Source organism: Somniosus microcephalus, chromosome 10 (genome assembly GCF_052327205.1).
Source record: "Somniosus microcephalus isolate GS21.2 chromosome 10, FLI_Smic_1.0, whole genome shotgun sequence".
NCBI lineage: Eukaryota > Metazoa > Chordata > Chondrichthyes > Squaliformes > Somniosidae > Somniosus > Somniosus microcephalus.
This window is the reverse complement of record NC_140996.1, coordinates 165297454-165315109: the sequence shown is the minus strand read 5'-3', so window position 1 is coordinate 165315109 and position 17656 is coordinate 165297454. Positions and strand designations below refer to the sequence as shown.

Sequence of the window (17656 nt, the reverse complement as noted above, 5' to 3'; positions counted from 1 at the left end):
AATAGTAACTTTCAAAAGGGAACTGGATAAATATTTGCAGGGCTATGGGGAAAGAGCAGGGGGGAGTGGGACTAATGGGATAGCTCTTTCAAAGAGCGGCACAGGCACGATGGGCCGAACGGCCTCCTTCTGTGCTGCAAGATTCGATGATTCTATTCTATAAGGTGTGCCATGACAGTATGACAAGAGAACACAGGTTCAAACTGGTGCAAGCCAAATTTAGGGCTGATTTCAGGAACTTCTTCAAGTAAAGAGTGAATAACACTTGGAATAGACTGTGAGTGCAGTAGTTCAGATTAAAGCCATGGATACAGTTAGCTGCTGTAATGGAAGAAAGGAGTGATAATACTTAGCTACAGTCACTTATAACTAATTACCAATGATGGGCCAAATGATACTTCTCATTTATCCTGCGTGGTGCAGGATCTGGCTTTCCGAGGACTGAGGGGAGGAAGGAGGTGAGAATTTATATTTTTAATGTTATTAAAAATTTTAGATTTTAAAAAGTTGGTGCTGTAGCCTTTACTCTTCACTAGCTGTCTTTAGCACATTCTGAAAATGCTCTTTACACAATAACATTTTTTCGTGAATTAGTGATACCTATAGGCAGAAAATAGGTTTTACAACATTTTCAGTTTCATCATTTTATCAAAATCTACAGTTTAAAAACAATTGCATCAAGTTACAACAAATACTTCCCAAAACGTTTCACAGAGGTGTAATCAGAAATAATTTACATTGGTTTACACATCGGTTGAGTCACTGTACATTTATTTCAGATGGCATTTGCAGGAACATTCATTATAAATATAAATTAATCTGAAGGTGGCTTCACTCCAGCCTATTATTGTCTTCCAAAATTGGGTTAAAGATCTATGCATGAATACAGTAGTCAATTAAATATTAGACCTGGAAGCTCATTGCTAAAATCACTATAAGAAAGGCAATAGTATAACCCTTTGTACTCTGTTTCAGAGACCTTAAGTTTATAGTGGGTTATAAAAGAAATACAGTTCCATGCTTGTCGTTGCATACAGAGGTCACAGACCGTTGCTGCTAAAAACAAAAACACACACGAATACAATTTTACCACCAAGTATTCACTTTAAACTCTGCTTAATCTTTTTACATTACTAAACCAAGCATAAACCTGAACATTACATTTTCAACCTCCACAGCTTATAAAATTGTTGGCTATTGCAAATATCTATCATATGTAGAGTACTATTACATTTGGAAATTTGAAAGGAGAAAGTTCACGAGCTTTCAAACTCATACGCTTTATTACTGCATTATTCTTCAGTTTTAAGTAAATAAAATTTATTCTACAAGCCGGCATAACATTACATTGGTACAGAAAAGATTGAACTAATGAACTCCCATTTTATAGCTTTTTTTAATAAATACAAAATAAATTAAAATGTTAACAATGCTTGGAATCATTATCGTTTCACAGTTGTTGAGTAGTAGTGTAACAGTTAAAATGTTTTCTTCATGTCCCTTCTGGTTAGGGTTCAAGTCCCAGTGCTCATAAAGACTGAAATTTATCAGTCAATCAAGGTGAAGACTATTGTGAATATTTGGCTATATTGTAGGAGGAGTGTCGCTCAGAATTCTCTTACCTTAAACGTGGAAAAACTAAAGTGCACTTCACTGTATAACCAAACACTTCCTGTCTGCTGAGCACAAAACAACATTGCCCTTGATGTAATTTTCCGCTCCTCCTCCTGCACTCTTTAAGGAGCATACATGATGACAACCCATGAGGATTGCATTTTGTTAAGTGGAAATTGCATATTTGTCTAATCACCACAGAAAAGTAACAACATTGAGTATAATATTAACAATGTATTTTCAAAATAAACCTGAAAGTGTGACTTACATCCAGTTCCATTTAGAGATACGCAGCTAGAATTTCCACTGGGGATCCCAGATTTCACGCTGTTGCTTCGGGGAAAACCCAGAGAAACGGCATAAATGGCCATTCACACCATTACTGTGGGGTTTCCATCGAAGTTACAGCAGGAGAGTGGGAGAATCCCCGTGGAAATTCCAGGCAAGTTTCAACCAAAAATACAATGGGGTAATCTTCACTTTGGCAAGGGAGGGGGGAAACTGGTGGTAGATGCCCATTATACACCCAGCCTGATTTTCCTTTCCATTGAAGAAAATGGCTGGTCTGCAACCCAAGTTTCCCATTAGTGCCGAAAGTAAAAATTAACTCCAATTAAGGAAATTGCCACTTTTCTTTTGTTCAGGTTCATTTTACAGTTTTCCCTGATTTTTTTTGTTTTCATGCACTAATACACCATACAAATTACAATGATAAAGTAGACCTCTATTTGAAGTTAGTACTAGCATATTTTAATCATGCGCAATGTTAAGACACTACAGTACAAATAGATATATGTTCCCTCCATAAACTTGAGCTGATCCAAAATTTTGCTGCCCTTATGCTAACTCACACCAAGTCCCGTTCACTCATCACCCCTGTGCTCGCTGACCTACATTGGCTCCCGGTCCAGCAACGTCTCAATTTTAAAATTCTCATCCTGGTTTTCAAATCACTCCATGGCCTCGCCCCTCCCTACCTCTGTGACCTCCTCCAGCCCTCCGCCATCTCTGCATTCCTCCAATTCTGGCCTCTTGTGCATCCCCGATTTTCAGCGCGCCACCGCTGGCGGCCATGCCTTCAGTTGGCTAGGCCCTAAGCGTTGGTATTCCCTCCCTAAATATCTCTCTCCTCCTTTAAGACTCTCCTTAAAAGCTACCTCTTTGACCAAGCTTTTGGTCACCTGTCCTAATATCTCATGTAGCTTGGTGTCAAATTTTGTTTGAGAATGCTCTTGTGAAGCGCCTTGGGACGTTATACTACGTTAAAGGCAGTATATAAATCCAAGTTGTTGTTGTTGTAATTTGCAAAGAAGTGGTGCAATGTACAAGCACATTCATTGGAAGTTGTAGAATTACAACCCTCAGATAGATATCAAGCAAATGGCGAGATCAAGGCTTTGAGAAATCTTCATATTATTTTGTAGCAAATTCAGGTGCCTGGCTGAAGCAGATGGGAAGCTCATTTAGATATTTAAATGCCATTTTGATTGGTTGTGCCGGAAGTAGTGCTGAATGAAAAATACTGGATGGTATAGGGTGGAAATGACAATTGGGAGAGCTATTTAAAGGGGCATTCACTTGCACACCTTCACATGCCAGGAATCTATCTGAAAGTGGTTTGGTTGTGTTTTTGGAGCTTTGGAGAGTTTTTCTGCTACTTTATCCCATATTTTGATCCTTTCATTTACTGAAAGGAATGTCTGGGAAGTTCAGAGGATCAAAGTCATCCTTGCCATTCACTTGTGGATGGAGAAAGAAAGAGGAGCAGCAGCAGCAGCAAGAGGAACTTGATGTGGACCAGTGATGGCAGCACAGGTGGGGGCTGTTTGCACATAGGAGTATATAAACCAAGGATTGCTTACCTGCAGCTAAACAGAAGAACAGCGCATCAGCAGGCTGTAGTTTTCATGACAAATGGTGACAGACCTGTGCAGCCTCCTAAAGGAGGTCATGCAGCCAAGTCTACCAGCTGTCCATTCTTTGGCTGTGGCAGTAAAGGTAACCATGGCCCTAAAATTTCCCCGCCTCAGGCTCCTTTCAGACTGCATTGAGGGGCATGGCTCACAGCAGCTAATCTGCAGTCCATGCCTGAAGTAAAAAGGTGATGGATGCATTTTTCATCAAGGCTAAGGATTACATCAAATTCCCTCTTGAGCCAACAGGAAAGAGCGGTGGGGTTTGCAGCAATTGCAGGGTTCCACAGGTACAGGCAGCCAGACTGCACATGGGACCATCAGGGTACTGCCACATGAGCCAGTGACATTCCTTAATCGGAAAGGGTACCACTTCCTTAAAGTGCAACTGGTATGAAATCACCGCCAGAACATCATGCAGGTATGTGCCCAGTTCCCTGGAAACTATAATGTTGCATATATACTCTGGCAGTCCACCATCCCCCATGTGTGATGAGTAAGTTGGCTATTGGAGAACCCTTTGTAAAAATTCTTGTGACATCTCTGTGGAACCTTTCCGCCCCGGTTGAACAAAGAGACAAGTTGAGCCATGGCAGCACGACAGCAAAATTAGAGCAGACAACTGGCATACTCAAGCAACGTTTTCAGTGCCTGGATAGATCAGGGGAAGGATTTCTTCTGTGCATGCCACAAAGAGTTTCTTACATTGCTGTGGTGTGCTGCGGCCTACACAATTTAGCAGTTCAACAGGGATAGGAAATAGAGCCTGTACCAACAGAAAACCTCCCATCAGCCAATGAAAAAGAGCCCGAGAACAGCGAGGGGGTGGGGTGAAGTAGGAGGAGGACTGTCCCGTGCCAGCAACTGATAGAGCCATGTTTCAGCTGAAATGTACTGTCTACCCACTTGAACACCCACCCCCACATTAACAGTCATCCATACTATATGAACAAGACTGTCTACCATGCAATAAAGAACCTCCATCCATTGACACAGATGCCACCTACCACTGCTGCACATAGTACAGACAGATAGTAGAGCCCACGGACTGAATGAAGCTTAAACTGGTGCCAATCAAAGCTACAAGAGCTGGTGACACAGACTTCTGGCTGCAGCATCCAGAGGTGACCACATGCTCCATGGAAAACTGCAGAACACTAATATTACACATGCTGCAATTGTATTCCTGCAGACTCAGACATGCTGCGACAGGCTGTCCTTGCTACCAATAACTGCTGGCAAATATTAAGCAGTTTTCTTTTCTCGGCTGAGCCTTTGAAGTCAGCATCTCTATCCTTTACATTAGAGCAAGGACCCAATCTTTTTTTATTCACTCATGAGATGTGGGCATCACTGGTAAGGCCAGCATTTATTGCCCATCCCTAATTGCCGTCGGGAAGGTGGTGGTGAGCCACCTTCTTGAACTGCTGTAGTCCATGAGGTGAAGGTACTCCCACAGGGAGTTCCAGGATTTCGACCCAGTGACAATGAAGGAACGGTGATATATTTCCAAGTCAAGACGGTGTGTGACTTGGAGGGGAACTTACAGGTGGTGGTGTTCCCATGCGCCTGCTGCCCTTGTCCTTTTAGATGGTAGAGGTCGCAGGTTTGGGGGGTGCTGTTGAAGTCTTGGTGAGTTGCTGCAGTGTATCTTGTAGGTGGTATATGCTGTAGCCATGGTGCGCTGGAGGGAGTGAATGTTTAAGGTAGTGGATGGGGTGCTAATCAAGCGGGCTGCTTTGTTCTGGATGGTGTCATGCTTCTCAAGTGTTGTTGGAGCTGCACTCATCCAGGCAAGTGGAGAGTATTTCATCACACTCCTGACTTGTGCCTTGTAGATGGTGGAAAAGCTTTGGGAGTCAGGAGTTGAGTCACTCGCTACAGAATACCCAGCCTCTGACCTGCTCTTGTAACCACAGTATTTATGTGACTGGCCCAGTTAAGTTTGTGGTCAATGGTGACCCCCCCAGGATGTTGCTGGTAGGGGATGGTAATCCTGTTGAATGTCACGGGCAGGTGGCTAAACTCGCTCTTGTTGGAGATGGTCATTGCCTGGCACTTGTGTGGTGTGAATGTTACGTGCCTCTTATCAGCCCAAGCCTGAATGTCATCCAGGTCTTGCTGCATGCGGGCATGGACTGCTTCATTATCTGAGGAGTTGCCAATGGAACTGAACACTCTGCAATCATCAACGAACATCCCCACCGCTGACATTATGATGGATGGAAGGTCATTGATGCAGCAGCTGAAGATGGTTGGGCCTAGGACAATGCCGAGTGACTCCTGCAGTGATGTTCTGAGGCCGAGATGATTGGTCTCCAACAACCACAACCACCTTCCTTTGTGCTAGGTATGACTCCTGCCAGTGGAGAGTTCCCCCCCCCCCCCACCCCGGTTCCCATTGACTTCAATTTTACTAGGGCTCCTTGATGCCACACTCGATCAAATGCTGCCTTGATGTCAAGGGCAATCACTCTCACTGCACCTGTGGAATTCAGCTCTTTTGTCCATGTTTGAAACAAGGCTGTAATGAGGACTGGAGCAGAGTGGTCCTGGCGGAACCCAAACTGAGCACTGGCGAGCAGGTGCACTATAAATCATCTTGTGCATCCCCTTCTAGCTCACTATCTATCCCAACTGGGGTTCTGATTTCTGTGCTGGCGCGCGAGAAGGATGGACGGTGCTTCTTCTGGAGGGTTGTCTCCTCCCAAGTATTCTCTTGTAGGATCTGAGTGATGGGAAGAGCCTGGAGAAAGGGAAAAAGGTCAGCATGGTTAGAAAAGGTTATGTAGATGATGACCGGCAGTGCTAGGCAGCACCAAGTACCATGCTGATTGCTAAAGAAAAAAGAAAGAGGCAAACACCTTGCTGAGTTCGCTATCACTGATGCTCTTCAAGCTGCCTTCACCAAAGATTAGCATGGCTTTCTCCATCTTCACAAGAGCCTAAATGGAGGCAAACATACTCTCCCATGGTTAACGTTCTTTCCCTCTTGTGTGCTAGCTTTTCCTGCAAAAGGAGTTGGAGTGTGTGGTTCATGTGAAGAGCTGTGCAGCTTTGCGAGGCATCTTCATCTAATGTGCCTGCTGAAAGACAGACATAGCAAGTTGGGAGAAGTGCGGGGAGCTGTTCATGTACAAGAGAGTGGCTGCAGTGAGAAGCGTGTAAGCAATTAGCAGAAGCCTTCCATTTGTGACCAGGTGAACAAAGACTGCTGTTTTATGCCTATTGTGAGGGCATCAGCAGCAGGTGAATGTGTGATTGTAACAAAGAGAGCTGGTACAGTGACCGACTGCGATTGGAGAAGAAGCAAGTGGAGCGGGGAAGAGAACAGTTTGGAGTGCGGAGGACAAATACAAAAAGAATGATGTTACAAGGTCAAATGCAGAGAGATAGAAAGACATCAATCTCATCTTCGTCAGGTTACTGAACCTCTTGTAGCACTGAACCCATATCCTTGGGTTGATGCTGCAGGCATTTGACAATTTCAGCAACCTCATTGCAGACTTCCTGCTCAGTTTGTTTAGCGACCCAGGTGCCATTTGAAGGGAAGAAAACCTGCTTCCATGTCCTCAGCTGCTCCACCAGGACCGCCAACGCTGTGTCACTGAACCAGGGGGTTCATGACTTGGACACTTTGTTCAGCCTTTAAAAATTCACACAACCAGCAACTATTTCTTCTGGGTGAAAGAACATCGCTCTTTATGAGGTACATTTACCCTTTAAAATACTTGCCTGCATGCGGGGTACCCATCAGCGCTACCAACATGTGGGTAGCCCGCAAATTACTTGCAAACGAGGCCCGACCATCAAAATTGCCCAGGCTTTCTGCTCACACAATCAGGCAACGAGACCGATCACTATGCCCACCAGACATTCGAAACCTGCAGTGAAAATTAACCCCAGTGTTCCCAGGCTAAGGAGGATAAAAATCCAATATAAGCCTTGAATGCTATCCAGCGATCTACATTGCAAACTGCATGCATAAACAGTAAGTGACAAAAAGGATTAAGGTTGGCTGTGATGGTCAGCACTGTCAAATAGCCTGCCAACATTCATCATCTAGAACTCAAGGTGAGGACGGTCACTGGATGAGGGACCAGACAGCTAATGAAATAACATTCTCGCCTATAGGAGAGAAGTAAGGGGACATTATTTTGGGGGGGGGGGCGGGGGAAAAGGGCTTGCTTGGAAATTAATAAGTTTAAATTTAAAAATACAATTTAAATAAATAGTTTGACTAACTAAAAAAAAAAGTTATTTGTCACCAATTAACATTAGAATTGACTTTTCCAGGGATCCCGATATCTATTAAACTGAATCACCTGACAGTGAAACTCAGTTAAAGCCCTGGGCATTGGTGATACTTCCTCCCATTCAGATCTGCTACTGTGGTACACCTGTACTTCATCTGTGATTTCATCAGGAGCATAATCCCCACCCAAAATATAAATCTTGTCTGCAATCCCAATAGCCCCTGCATTGAAGCCCGCACACTCAAACGAGCCCTCACCTTTCCAAACACAGGTCTCTGGACAAAAACTGTAGACTTTGTAAGTAGAAAGGTCACAAATGTACAAAGTGCAATTTACTGGGACAGCTTTCACAAGGGTAGCATGAAAAAACTGGCCAAATTCTGCAACAAGTTCTGACCACTGATCAGAGGACACACTGTATTTGAAGAAACAATCCATTGACGGATTGAAGATATCAGCTATTTCCACCTCAGAGCCAAGGACATATATAATGTCGTTGCAGGCACTTGCTTCTGGATAATAAATTCCTCTTGGCAAATGGCTCACCGATCTCCATTCTTTGGTAAGTGGGTTGTAGGATTCAACATTTAAAAGACTCCGGATATCTCGTGCTCCTCTGGTTTTCCCACCTACTACAAAAAGTTGATTCATTGCGATAACCGATGTGTGCATGGTCCGAGTATCTTTCATTGATGAAACAGAAGTGAAGTTGTTTGTCCTTGGGCAGTAGCACCATGTCTGATCAGTTGCATCATGACATCTTTCTGCAATGTGCAGTCGTATACATCTACTGCAGTCAATCTTACATCCTCCAGTAATAAATATTTTTTCTCCAAAGGTAACCAAACTTGACCCTGGAAAATCAATAATATCTGTAGCGGGCAACTCCTTCCAGGTATCACTTTCAATGTTATAGCAAAATGTATGCTTAATCACACCATTTTCTTCGGTTTTGTGAACAAATATGTATTTTTCTGTTGTGGATGGTCTTGCATCAGGAAAGAGCCCATTGAACTCTTGAAGTTTATTGAGAACATCACTAATGGATTCCATGCATTTAGGATTGTTTGCTAGTAAACTTTCAGAGCTCATAAAGTCCTCCAGAGTTTCTTTGGATAGCTGATGCAATCTTACTAGATTAATCAAGTGAGGCAAATGCTTTTCTCTCATGTCAACATCATATCGTGTCCACTGAAGAACAGCATTCAGAACAGCGTCCTCATCAGGGACATTCAATGCATCTGCTTCAAGGCATTTTTCTAGTAGTCCAGCATTCATTTCTAAAAAATCATTGGATTTTAACAGAAGCGAGAAGTGCTGCACTACAAATAGCAAAGCATGATTGTACAAAGCGGTAGAACCATAACCCTCAGACAGAGACAAAAGTTGTAAGCAATTGGTGAGATCAAGGGTTTTGATCAGAAAATCACTGCATGCTTTAGCTAGCAGTGACACTTGAAGAAATGAGGACATCTGAAAGAACATTTCAACATTGGTCTCGGATATCTCTGCAAGCCCTGTATAAGCAAAATCCAGAAATGCCTTCACAGCCTCCGGAGATAAATTAGTGATTTTTACACTTCCATCATCCCTTTCCCTCATGTGAACTTCAAACATGGCTCTGCAAGGGAAACAGTAACATAACTACTGCCTTTAATAGGACATTACAGAAACTGTGAATCTTAAATATTTCTTACATGATTTGCAACTTCTATTTAAACAATACTTAATACATAATATAGTCTAGATAACAATATTTCAAATTACTTTACGGGTAGGTTTTCTGCAAGTACACAAACATCAATAATATTTTTTTCTAAAAATTCAAAACAAATTTAAACATACTACAGGTTGACTATCCCTTATCCGAAAACCTTGGGGCCAGCTGTGTTTCGGTTTTCGGAAATTTTCGGATTTCAGAAGGTATTATTTCAGACTGGGAAACTCCTAGCATTCTTTTCACAGGCAGGCTCTGGAAAGCGTCTGTAGCTTAGCAACAGCTTCAGAGACGCTTCCAAGCTACTGGGCCGAGTGTTTACAAGCTGTTGCTGAGCAACAGTGTTTGTTGTCAGATACGGCAAGCTCTGGAAAGCATCTCTGTAGCTTAGCAACAGCTTCAGAGACGCTTCCAAGCCACGGGCCGAGTGTTTACAAGTTGTTGCTGAGCAACAGTGTTTGTTGTCAGATACGGAGATGAAAACCTTCGTATCTGACAACATTAGCGCTGGTCTATCCGGAAGTTTGGATAGAACGGCAGCATATCGGACGGTCTGCTGCAGCTATCGGACGGGCCGCTGTATTGTTGGGTTCACTCTCCCGGTACCTCCTTCACACTGCCCGGCTCGGCCTGCAATCTCCTACCCAGGAGGGAACTCTGTGACCCTCTGCCCTGCTCACAGGGAAAGGCAGAGCTCCCTCAGTCACACTTAACATCGAGAGCGAAGGCCGGTGTGTCGACAATCTGCAGGAATTCTTGTTCTGGGCCCCAGAGGACCACTCCTATCATGTTTTGCGCCACTCGGGTCATGTCGTGTGCACGGCTTACGCTGAATGAAAAAACTTTCAGTTTTCAGAGGTTCGGATAAAGGATAGTCTACCTGTACAACCATTTTTCTAGTTCATATCCAGAAAACCAAAATAAGTCAATTCAAGTATATTTGAAGCAGAGTAGATGCAAGGCTATGATGAGCGAGCAGAACAGTGGGACTTAGTTTTGAAAAGCTCTGGCAACGTGCTCGCAGACATAGCAAAGTGTATGCTGTAGCATCTTAATGTAGCTGAAATCTGTTAATGATGGAAGTTACAAAAGCTTGTGAGCATTAAACTAGAATATTTATAGAAGTAATGAGGTTGGAGACATTTAGTATGGGTTTTACTGAAATTCCAATAATAGACAAAACATAGAGGACAATCTCAAAAAAATTGAACTGTTCCATTTATAGCTGTAGAAAAATGCTTAGAAAAGCATAGTCTGATTAGAAAGGCATAGGCAAATGAGAAACAATTAGCAGGTCATGCTTGGCAAACTTAATTGATTTTTTGATGAAATTACAGTGTCTAAAGGGAATACATTGGATGTTGTACAGTATATATGTGTCTGTTAAGGATGTTAAGTGTCTTCTTATGAAAATTATTAAGGTGTATGGTATTAAAGAGATTGTAACATTCATAGAGAAGTGGCTAGCACATAGAAAGTGAAGGCTAGAAGTAAATGGATGACATGTGGGTAGTACTGTGGCTGAGAAATTTGTGCTGGGATCCCTTTTGTGTTCAATTTATATTAATACACTGGACATAGGCATAAGGAGGACGTTGACAAATTAGCAGAGTGGGCAGACAGATGACATGCACTTTAATGCAGAGAAATGTGAAATAAAATCTTTTGGGTAAATTAACTGTGTAAATAAGTATACCCTAAATGATAAGATTCTTAAGAGTGGTGGAACAGAGATCTAAGGGAGTTTTGATGAAAGGTCATCAACCTGCAACATTAACTCTGTCTCTCTCTCCACAGATGCTGCCTGACCTGCTGAGTATTTCCAGCATTTTCTGTTTTTATTATCTAAGGGAGCAGTTACATAGGTCTTTAAAAAGGGGGGAGTGCAGGCAGGAAAGACCATAAAAAGGCAAATGAGATTCTGGGTTACATACATGAATATTAAGTCAAGGTAGAATCATACAATATTGTAGCACAGAAACAAGCCATTTGACCCTTCAAGTCTGCACTGATGTTTTTCTCCACATAAGCCATCTAGTTTCACACCACTTTGTTTGCCCCATATATCCATTAATACTTATTTTCAAGCAACTATCTAATTCTCTCTTAAAATAATTGTGGTCTTTTGTTCAATAATCATTTATGGCAGAGAAATCCACATTCAAACCATCTGTGTAAATATTTCTTTCTAATATCCTCTGTAATGCTTTTTGTGATTATCTTAAATTTATGCTCGCTTGTTATCTTCTTGCCATCCAGTGGAAACAAGCTATTTACCTTATCATAACTCTTCATAATCTTGTAAATATCAGGAACGGTAGCATAGTGGTTATGTTACTGAACTAGTAATCCAGAGGCCTGGACTAATGATCCACAACGCGAGTTCAAATCCCACTACAGCAGCTGGGGAATTTAAATTCAGTTAATTAATAAATCTGAAAAAAAAAGCTAGTATCAGTAATGGAGGCCATGAAACTTTCAGATTATAAGATCCCAGCAAATCTATGCTGCACCTTTTCCACTTCTTTTATATGAACAACAACAACTTGCATTTATATAGTGCCTTTAACGTAGTAAAACATCCCAAGGCATTTCACAGGAGCTTTATCAAACAAAATTGGACACCAAGCCACAGAGAGATATTAGGACAGATGACCAAAAGCTTGCTCAAGGAGGTAGGTTTTAAGGAGTGTCTTAGAGGTAGAGAGGCTGAGAGGTTTAGGGAGGGAATTCCAGAGCTTTGGGCCTGAAGGCATGGCTGCCAATGGTGGAGCGATTAAAATCAGAGATGCGCAAGAGACCAGAATTGGAGGAGCCCAGAGATCGCGAAGGGTGGTAGGCCTGGAGGAGGTTACAGAGATAAGGAGGGAGCAAGGCCATGGAGGGATTTGAACACAAGGATAAGAATTTTAAAATTGAACCATTGCTGGAGTGGGAGCCAATGTAGGTCAGGGAGCACAGGGGTGACAGGTGAATGGGACTTGGTGCAAGTTAGGAAGTGGGCAGCAGAGTTTTAGATGAGCTCAAGTTTATGCAGGGTGATATCATTTTATAAGGGATGTACAAAATTGTCCACAGTACTCCAATGCAGCTAACGATCTTGTACAAAATTCAACATTACCACTTTGCTTTTATATTCTATGACTCTAGGTACAGAAACAAGAATCTATTTGCCCTTTTTCTGGCATAATTATTTGTGCCTTTAATGACCTGTGTACCTGCACACCAATGCCCCTCTTCTTTTCTACTTCTTTTACAATCTTACCATTTAAGTGTATTTTCTTTTCTTACACTTACTTCCTAAATATATTACTTCTCACTTTCTACATTGAATTGCATCTGTTGCTGATATGCCCATCCTGATAACCTACGTCCTTTTGCAATCTTCCACAATCCTTTTCACGATTTGCCACATCTCCAAATTTCAATATTACTCTCAATTCCTAAGTCCATATCATTTATCTATCCATTATACTGTATATTAAATTCAGTATATAGGGTGAATGTTTAATTGAAAACTCGTAAGTATCTTTACTCCTGTAGGTGTAAGCTTTGGCTCAGTGGTAGCAACTCTCACCTCTAAGCAAGAAGGTTGTGGGTTCAAGTCCGACTCCAGAGACCAGAGCACAAAATCTAGGCTGACACACCAGTACAGTACTGAGAGTGCTGTGCTGTCAGAGGTGTGCCTTTCGAACAAGACATTAAACCAAGATTCCGTCTGCCCTCTCAGATGGATGCAAATGATCCCACGGCACTATTTTGAACAAGGGCAGGGGAGTTCTGCCTGTTCAACATTAATCCAACAACCAACTTTCACTATAACAGATTATTTGGTCATTATCACGTTACGGTTTGTGGGATCTTGCAATGCACAAATTGGCTGCAGTGTTTCCTACATTACAAAAGTAGTTCTAGCCCAATGAAGAACAACTCCTCTCAGCCAGCCATAAAACAGTACTGTCATCTATGTGTCAATGTCTGTTTAAAAATAAATTAATCGGTGCCCAAAGATTATTTGACAAACTATCCCCTTCCTCAATTGTCATCAGAAGATGTTTCAATCCAAGCCACAAAGATCCAGGCAGCAATAAATGTGCTGCAGTCTGGCAAAACACTGGGGCCTGACAGGTTCCCTGCTGAATTCTATAAAGTTCTACTCCCTCAGCTAATAACAATGCTATGGAAATTATTCCACCACATACAAGACATAAGCATCCTATTAGGCTCACTCAGGGAAGTAACAATCACACTGACACACAAGAAAGACCAAGATCCCACCTCATGCACATCCTACAGGTAGGTCCATATTGCTGTTCAATAAAGACTGTAAAATACCAACAATATTACTGGCCTCCAGAGTGTACATGATAGCTCCTAAAATAGTCCACTGAGACTAAACTGCTTTTATATGAGGCACCAGAAGACAATACCAGGAAATTATTTAATGTGATTACCAATGCAAAAGCCCTTGCTGCTCTCGATGGATGTGCAGAAGGCTTTTTGTCAGGTATAGTGGGACTTCCTGCTCCCAGTGGTTGAATGACATTTGGATTGATATATCTATTCACACCTCAATTCTACAGCATATACACCTCCCTTGCATTCTTCTCCATTATGGGATCACACAGGGATGTCCACTCTCCTCCTTTCTTTTTGCCTTTGTAAGGGGACAAAAATGACTTCTTAGAATTAAAAGTTAGAAGAAACTATAACTTCTTAGAATCTCAATTAGTGGAAACTAGAAGGCTGATAAGTTTGTCTCCTATCCTTGCTTAGGAATGTAGGACCTAGACAAAACAGGAACTGTAAAGCTAATAAGCTGGTCTTTTGTCCTTGCTTAAGATAAGACAGGACATACAGATTCTCAAAGCATGATTCTGTAGACCAATCAATGAGCGTAGAAGGGGGGTGCATGCCTCAAGTTAGGGTATAATTGCTGTACGTATTTGATACTCGGTGGAAGAATCCTTTCTCTGGGAGGAGACTGAGATTTTCCCCTTGCACATGCTTGAATAAAGATTGTGAAACTTATCCAAGGTGTCAGTTTGGTGAATTTGTGGTTGCTATGGGTCGATTGGGCTTGTACTCGCTGGAGTTTAGAAGAATGAGAGGGGATCTCATTGAAACTTATAAAATTCTAACAGGACTAGACAAACTAGATGCAGGAAGGATGTTCCCGATGGTCGGGGAGTCCAGAACCAGGGGTCACAGTCCAAGGATAAGGGGTAAGCCATTTAGGACAGAGATGAGGAGGAATTTCTTCACCCAGAGAGTGGTGAACCTGTGGAATTCTCTACCACAGAAGGCAGTAGCGGCCAATTCATTAAATATATTCAAGACAAGAAGGAGCTAGATATATTTCTTAAGGCTAAAGGGATCAAGGGATATGGAGAGAAGGCAGGGACAGGGTACTGAATTTGGATGATCAGCCATGATCTCATTGAATGGCAGAGCAGGCTCGAGGGGCCGACTGGCCTACTCCTGCTCCTATCTTCTATGTTTCTATAGGGCAAGTGTCGACCCCTTATCTCAGGGGGTCCGCTTGAGAGGAGGGAAGACTTCTCTTTTATCCCAACAATTGGCGTAGTCGGCAGGATAAAGACTCTCCAACCCGAACAATGTGGCAGCTGTTGGGTGAGCGAGTATCTTTTAAATACCACCTACAAGTTAGAGCAGATACATTGTGGACGGGGAGGTAATCTGTATAAAAGAACTAAGTATAGCAAACCACGAACTGACGGAAACCGAGGAATAAGCACGATACGGGTTATGAGTAGGTCCTGAAGCGCGGCCAACGAGGCAATACCAGCGAACCGGCATTGGTCGTATACGGCCGGCGCAGACAAGAAGGAGTACAAGAATAACCTAGGGGCGACGTACCGACCCCAGCGATCTTAAAGAAAGGCCAACGGGTATGATTGGGGACCGGAGGGGTCCCTAGTAAAAATGCTAGCGGAAAAGAATGTGAAACTAATAGATATGATGAAGAAAAATGATTGGCAACCGAACGACCCACCGGTAAAACAAAGAGAATGGTAGGCCAAGGATACAAAATTAAAGGAAGAAAAGCTAATCATTTTAGTGGCTCGCACATATTATGAGTTGAGTAGACGTACTCGAATTTGGACCAAAAACGGGTGCCAAAATTGTACCAGAGTACCAGTAATTTAAGAAAGGGAATAAGGAAATAAAAAATTAAAGTTTTATTGACACAGAAGCTATCAGTTTCTGTCCAAAACAAGTAAAATACAGGATTTGCTGAGTGAAAGGAATCTTAAAAGGAATGCTGGAATCTCAGTTTGTGTTGAAAGTGTGGAAGTTTTCTGTCTTTGAAAGTGTCTGTTGTGTCTGTTTTAGCTCCACCCACTCTTTTGTACAGAGAGCTAAAAGCTGTTTAACTCTTTGAAGACTTGTCTTGAATGATGGACAAGAGTGTGTTGTTTTAAGTTTGTTAATTGTTTTACAAAAGATAAGCTTCAGCCTTGAAGTTACAGTTGCCAATGTGCCTGGAAGAAAATGAATTTGAATGTTTACAAGACATGGGGGATTGTTTCTTTGTTAATGTGGCTTCTTTCTTTCTTTTCCAAGTGATACTGGTTAGTTTAAAAAAAAAATTGAATTGGAGTTATGAGGTTAATTAACCTATTAAAACCAGACTTTCATTGTGGCCACAGTGAAATTCTGGTTGGTGTAAATTTGTGTAGACCGCATTGAATAAGATAACTCTGCGAGAACATCCGATAGTGGCAGATCCCTCTACAATATTCAATTGACTACGGTACTGGGAGCCCTACAGAATGCGGGACTAAAGGTAAACCCTAGAAAGGTACAGGTAGGGAAGGACAAAGTAACCTACCTAGGATACATAATAACACAAGGGAAGAGACAAATGCCCGAAGACAGAAAGGAGGCTATTAGAATGATGCCGAGGCCAGGAACTGTGAACGGGGTCAGGCAGGTACTAGGGCTCTTTAATTATTGCTGGAACTTTATCCCAGAATATGCAGAAATGGCCCAGCCTATACAGGATTTGATCAAAGGGGGGAAACCATCCCAGGAGCCGGTGGACTGGGGCCCCGACCAAGAAACAGCATTTGTAAAGTTAAACAAGCCCTCGTAAGTGCTCCTGCCCTGGGATTACCAGACCAGAATAGGCCATTCCACATCTATAACTGCCACAGTAAGGATCATTACAATGCGGTAGTAACCCAGGTGCATGGGGATAGACAAAGGCCGGTAGCGTACTACTCCACTAAGCAGCAGCCTGTAGCTGCTTGATTGTCCAGATGCGTTGCTGCCCTCGACTGCGCTGCGTGGACCGTCAGAGTTAGTGAACCAATAGTGATGTTAGGACAAATTATCCTACATACCCAGCATGCCCTAGTAGAGTTGCTTAACACAGGAAGGCTTAGAACTGTATCAGATGCACGTAGGGCCACATGGGAGGCGATGCTCATACCCCCCCAATGGCACAGTAACAACAGTTAAAGACAACGGTAACAATCCCACAGGGTGGATTATAACGGAAGGGGAGGAACATCAGTGTAACATGACAGGAAGTGAAGGGGAAAATAGTCATGTTAGTGAAGCCCCGCTCGAGGAAGCGGAAATTGATCTATATGTAGTTGGGTCCCGGCGATATATAGACGGGACACCACGAACAGGATGGGCAGTGGTAGATGGCAACAGACAGGTTAAAAGGGAAGGTCGGCTAGAAGGAAGCCTATCGGCTCAGGTAGCAGAATTGGTGGCTCTCACTGAAGCCCTGAGGTTAGCTGAAGGAAAAAGTATAAACATATACAGATAGTCGGTATGCCTTTGGGGTGGTGCATGATTACATGGTAGCCTGGAGTAGGTGAGGATATATGACATCAGGAGGAGGACCCATAAGACACGAGAATATAATCAAGGAATTAGTGGGAGCCTCCCTCCTACCCCAAGAGTGCGCAATAATAAAAATTAAAGCACACATGAAGATTACTGACCGACACCAACAGGGCAATGCATGGGCAGCCAAGCGGGCAGCTGAGTAAGGGAATCTGACCAATGAAGCCCAAGTCGGTGCGTGTGCAATTGGGCCCGAGGAGGTGAACATGCTTAAGGAAGAAGCCACCCCACGGGACAGGGATGGGTGGACATGTTACCCCGAGTCCTGA

At 42.8% G+C, this 17656-nt stretch overlaps 1 protein-coding gene across 2 annotated transcripts in view; it reads right to left on the bottom strand.

Annotated features, from left to right (window-relative positions):
• Window positions 1-754: 754 nt before the first annotated feature.
• Window positions 755-17656, bottom strand: part of kbtbd3 (kelch repeat and BTB (POZ) domain containing 3) — a 36081-nt gene continuing 19179 nt past the window's right edge. For both annotated transcript variants that reach the window (XM_085999085.1, XM_085999086.1), the window contains exon 4: window positions 755-9404. In XM_085999085.1, the coding sequence (XP_085855211.1) occupies window positions 7805-9404 (1600 nt within the window). In that variant the 3' untranslated portion in view covers window positions 755-7804. The remainder of the gene's footprint in view (window positions 9405-17656) is intronic.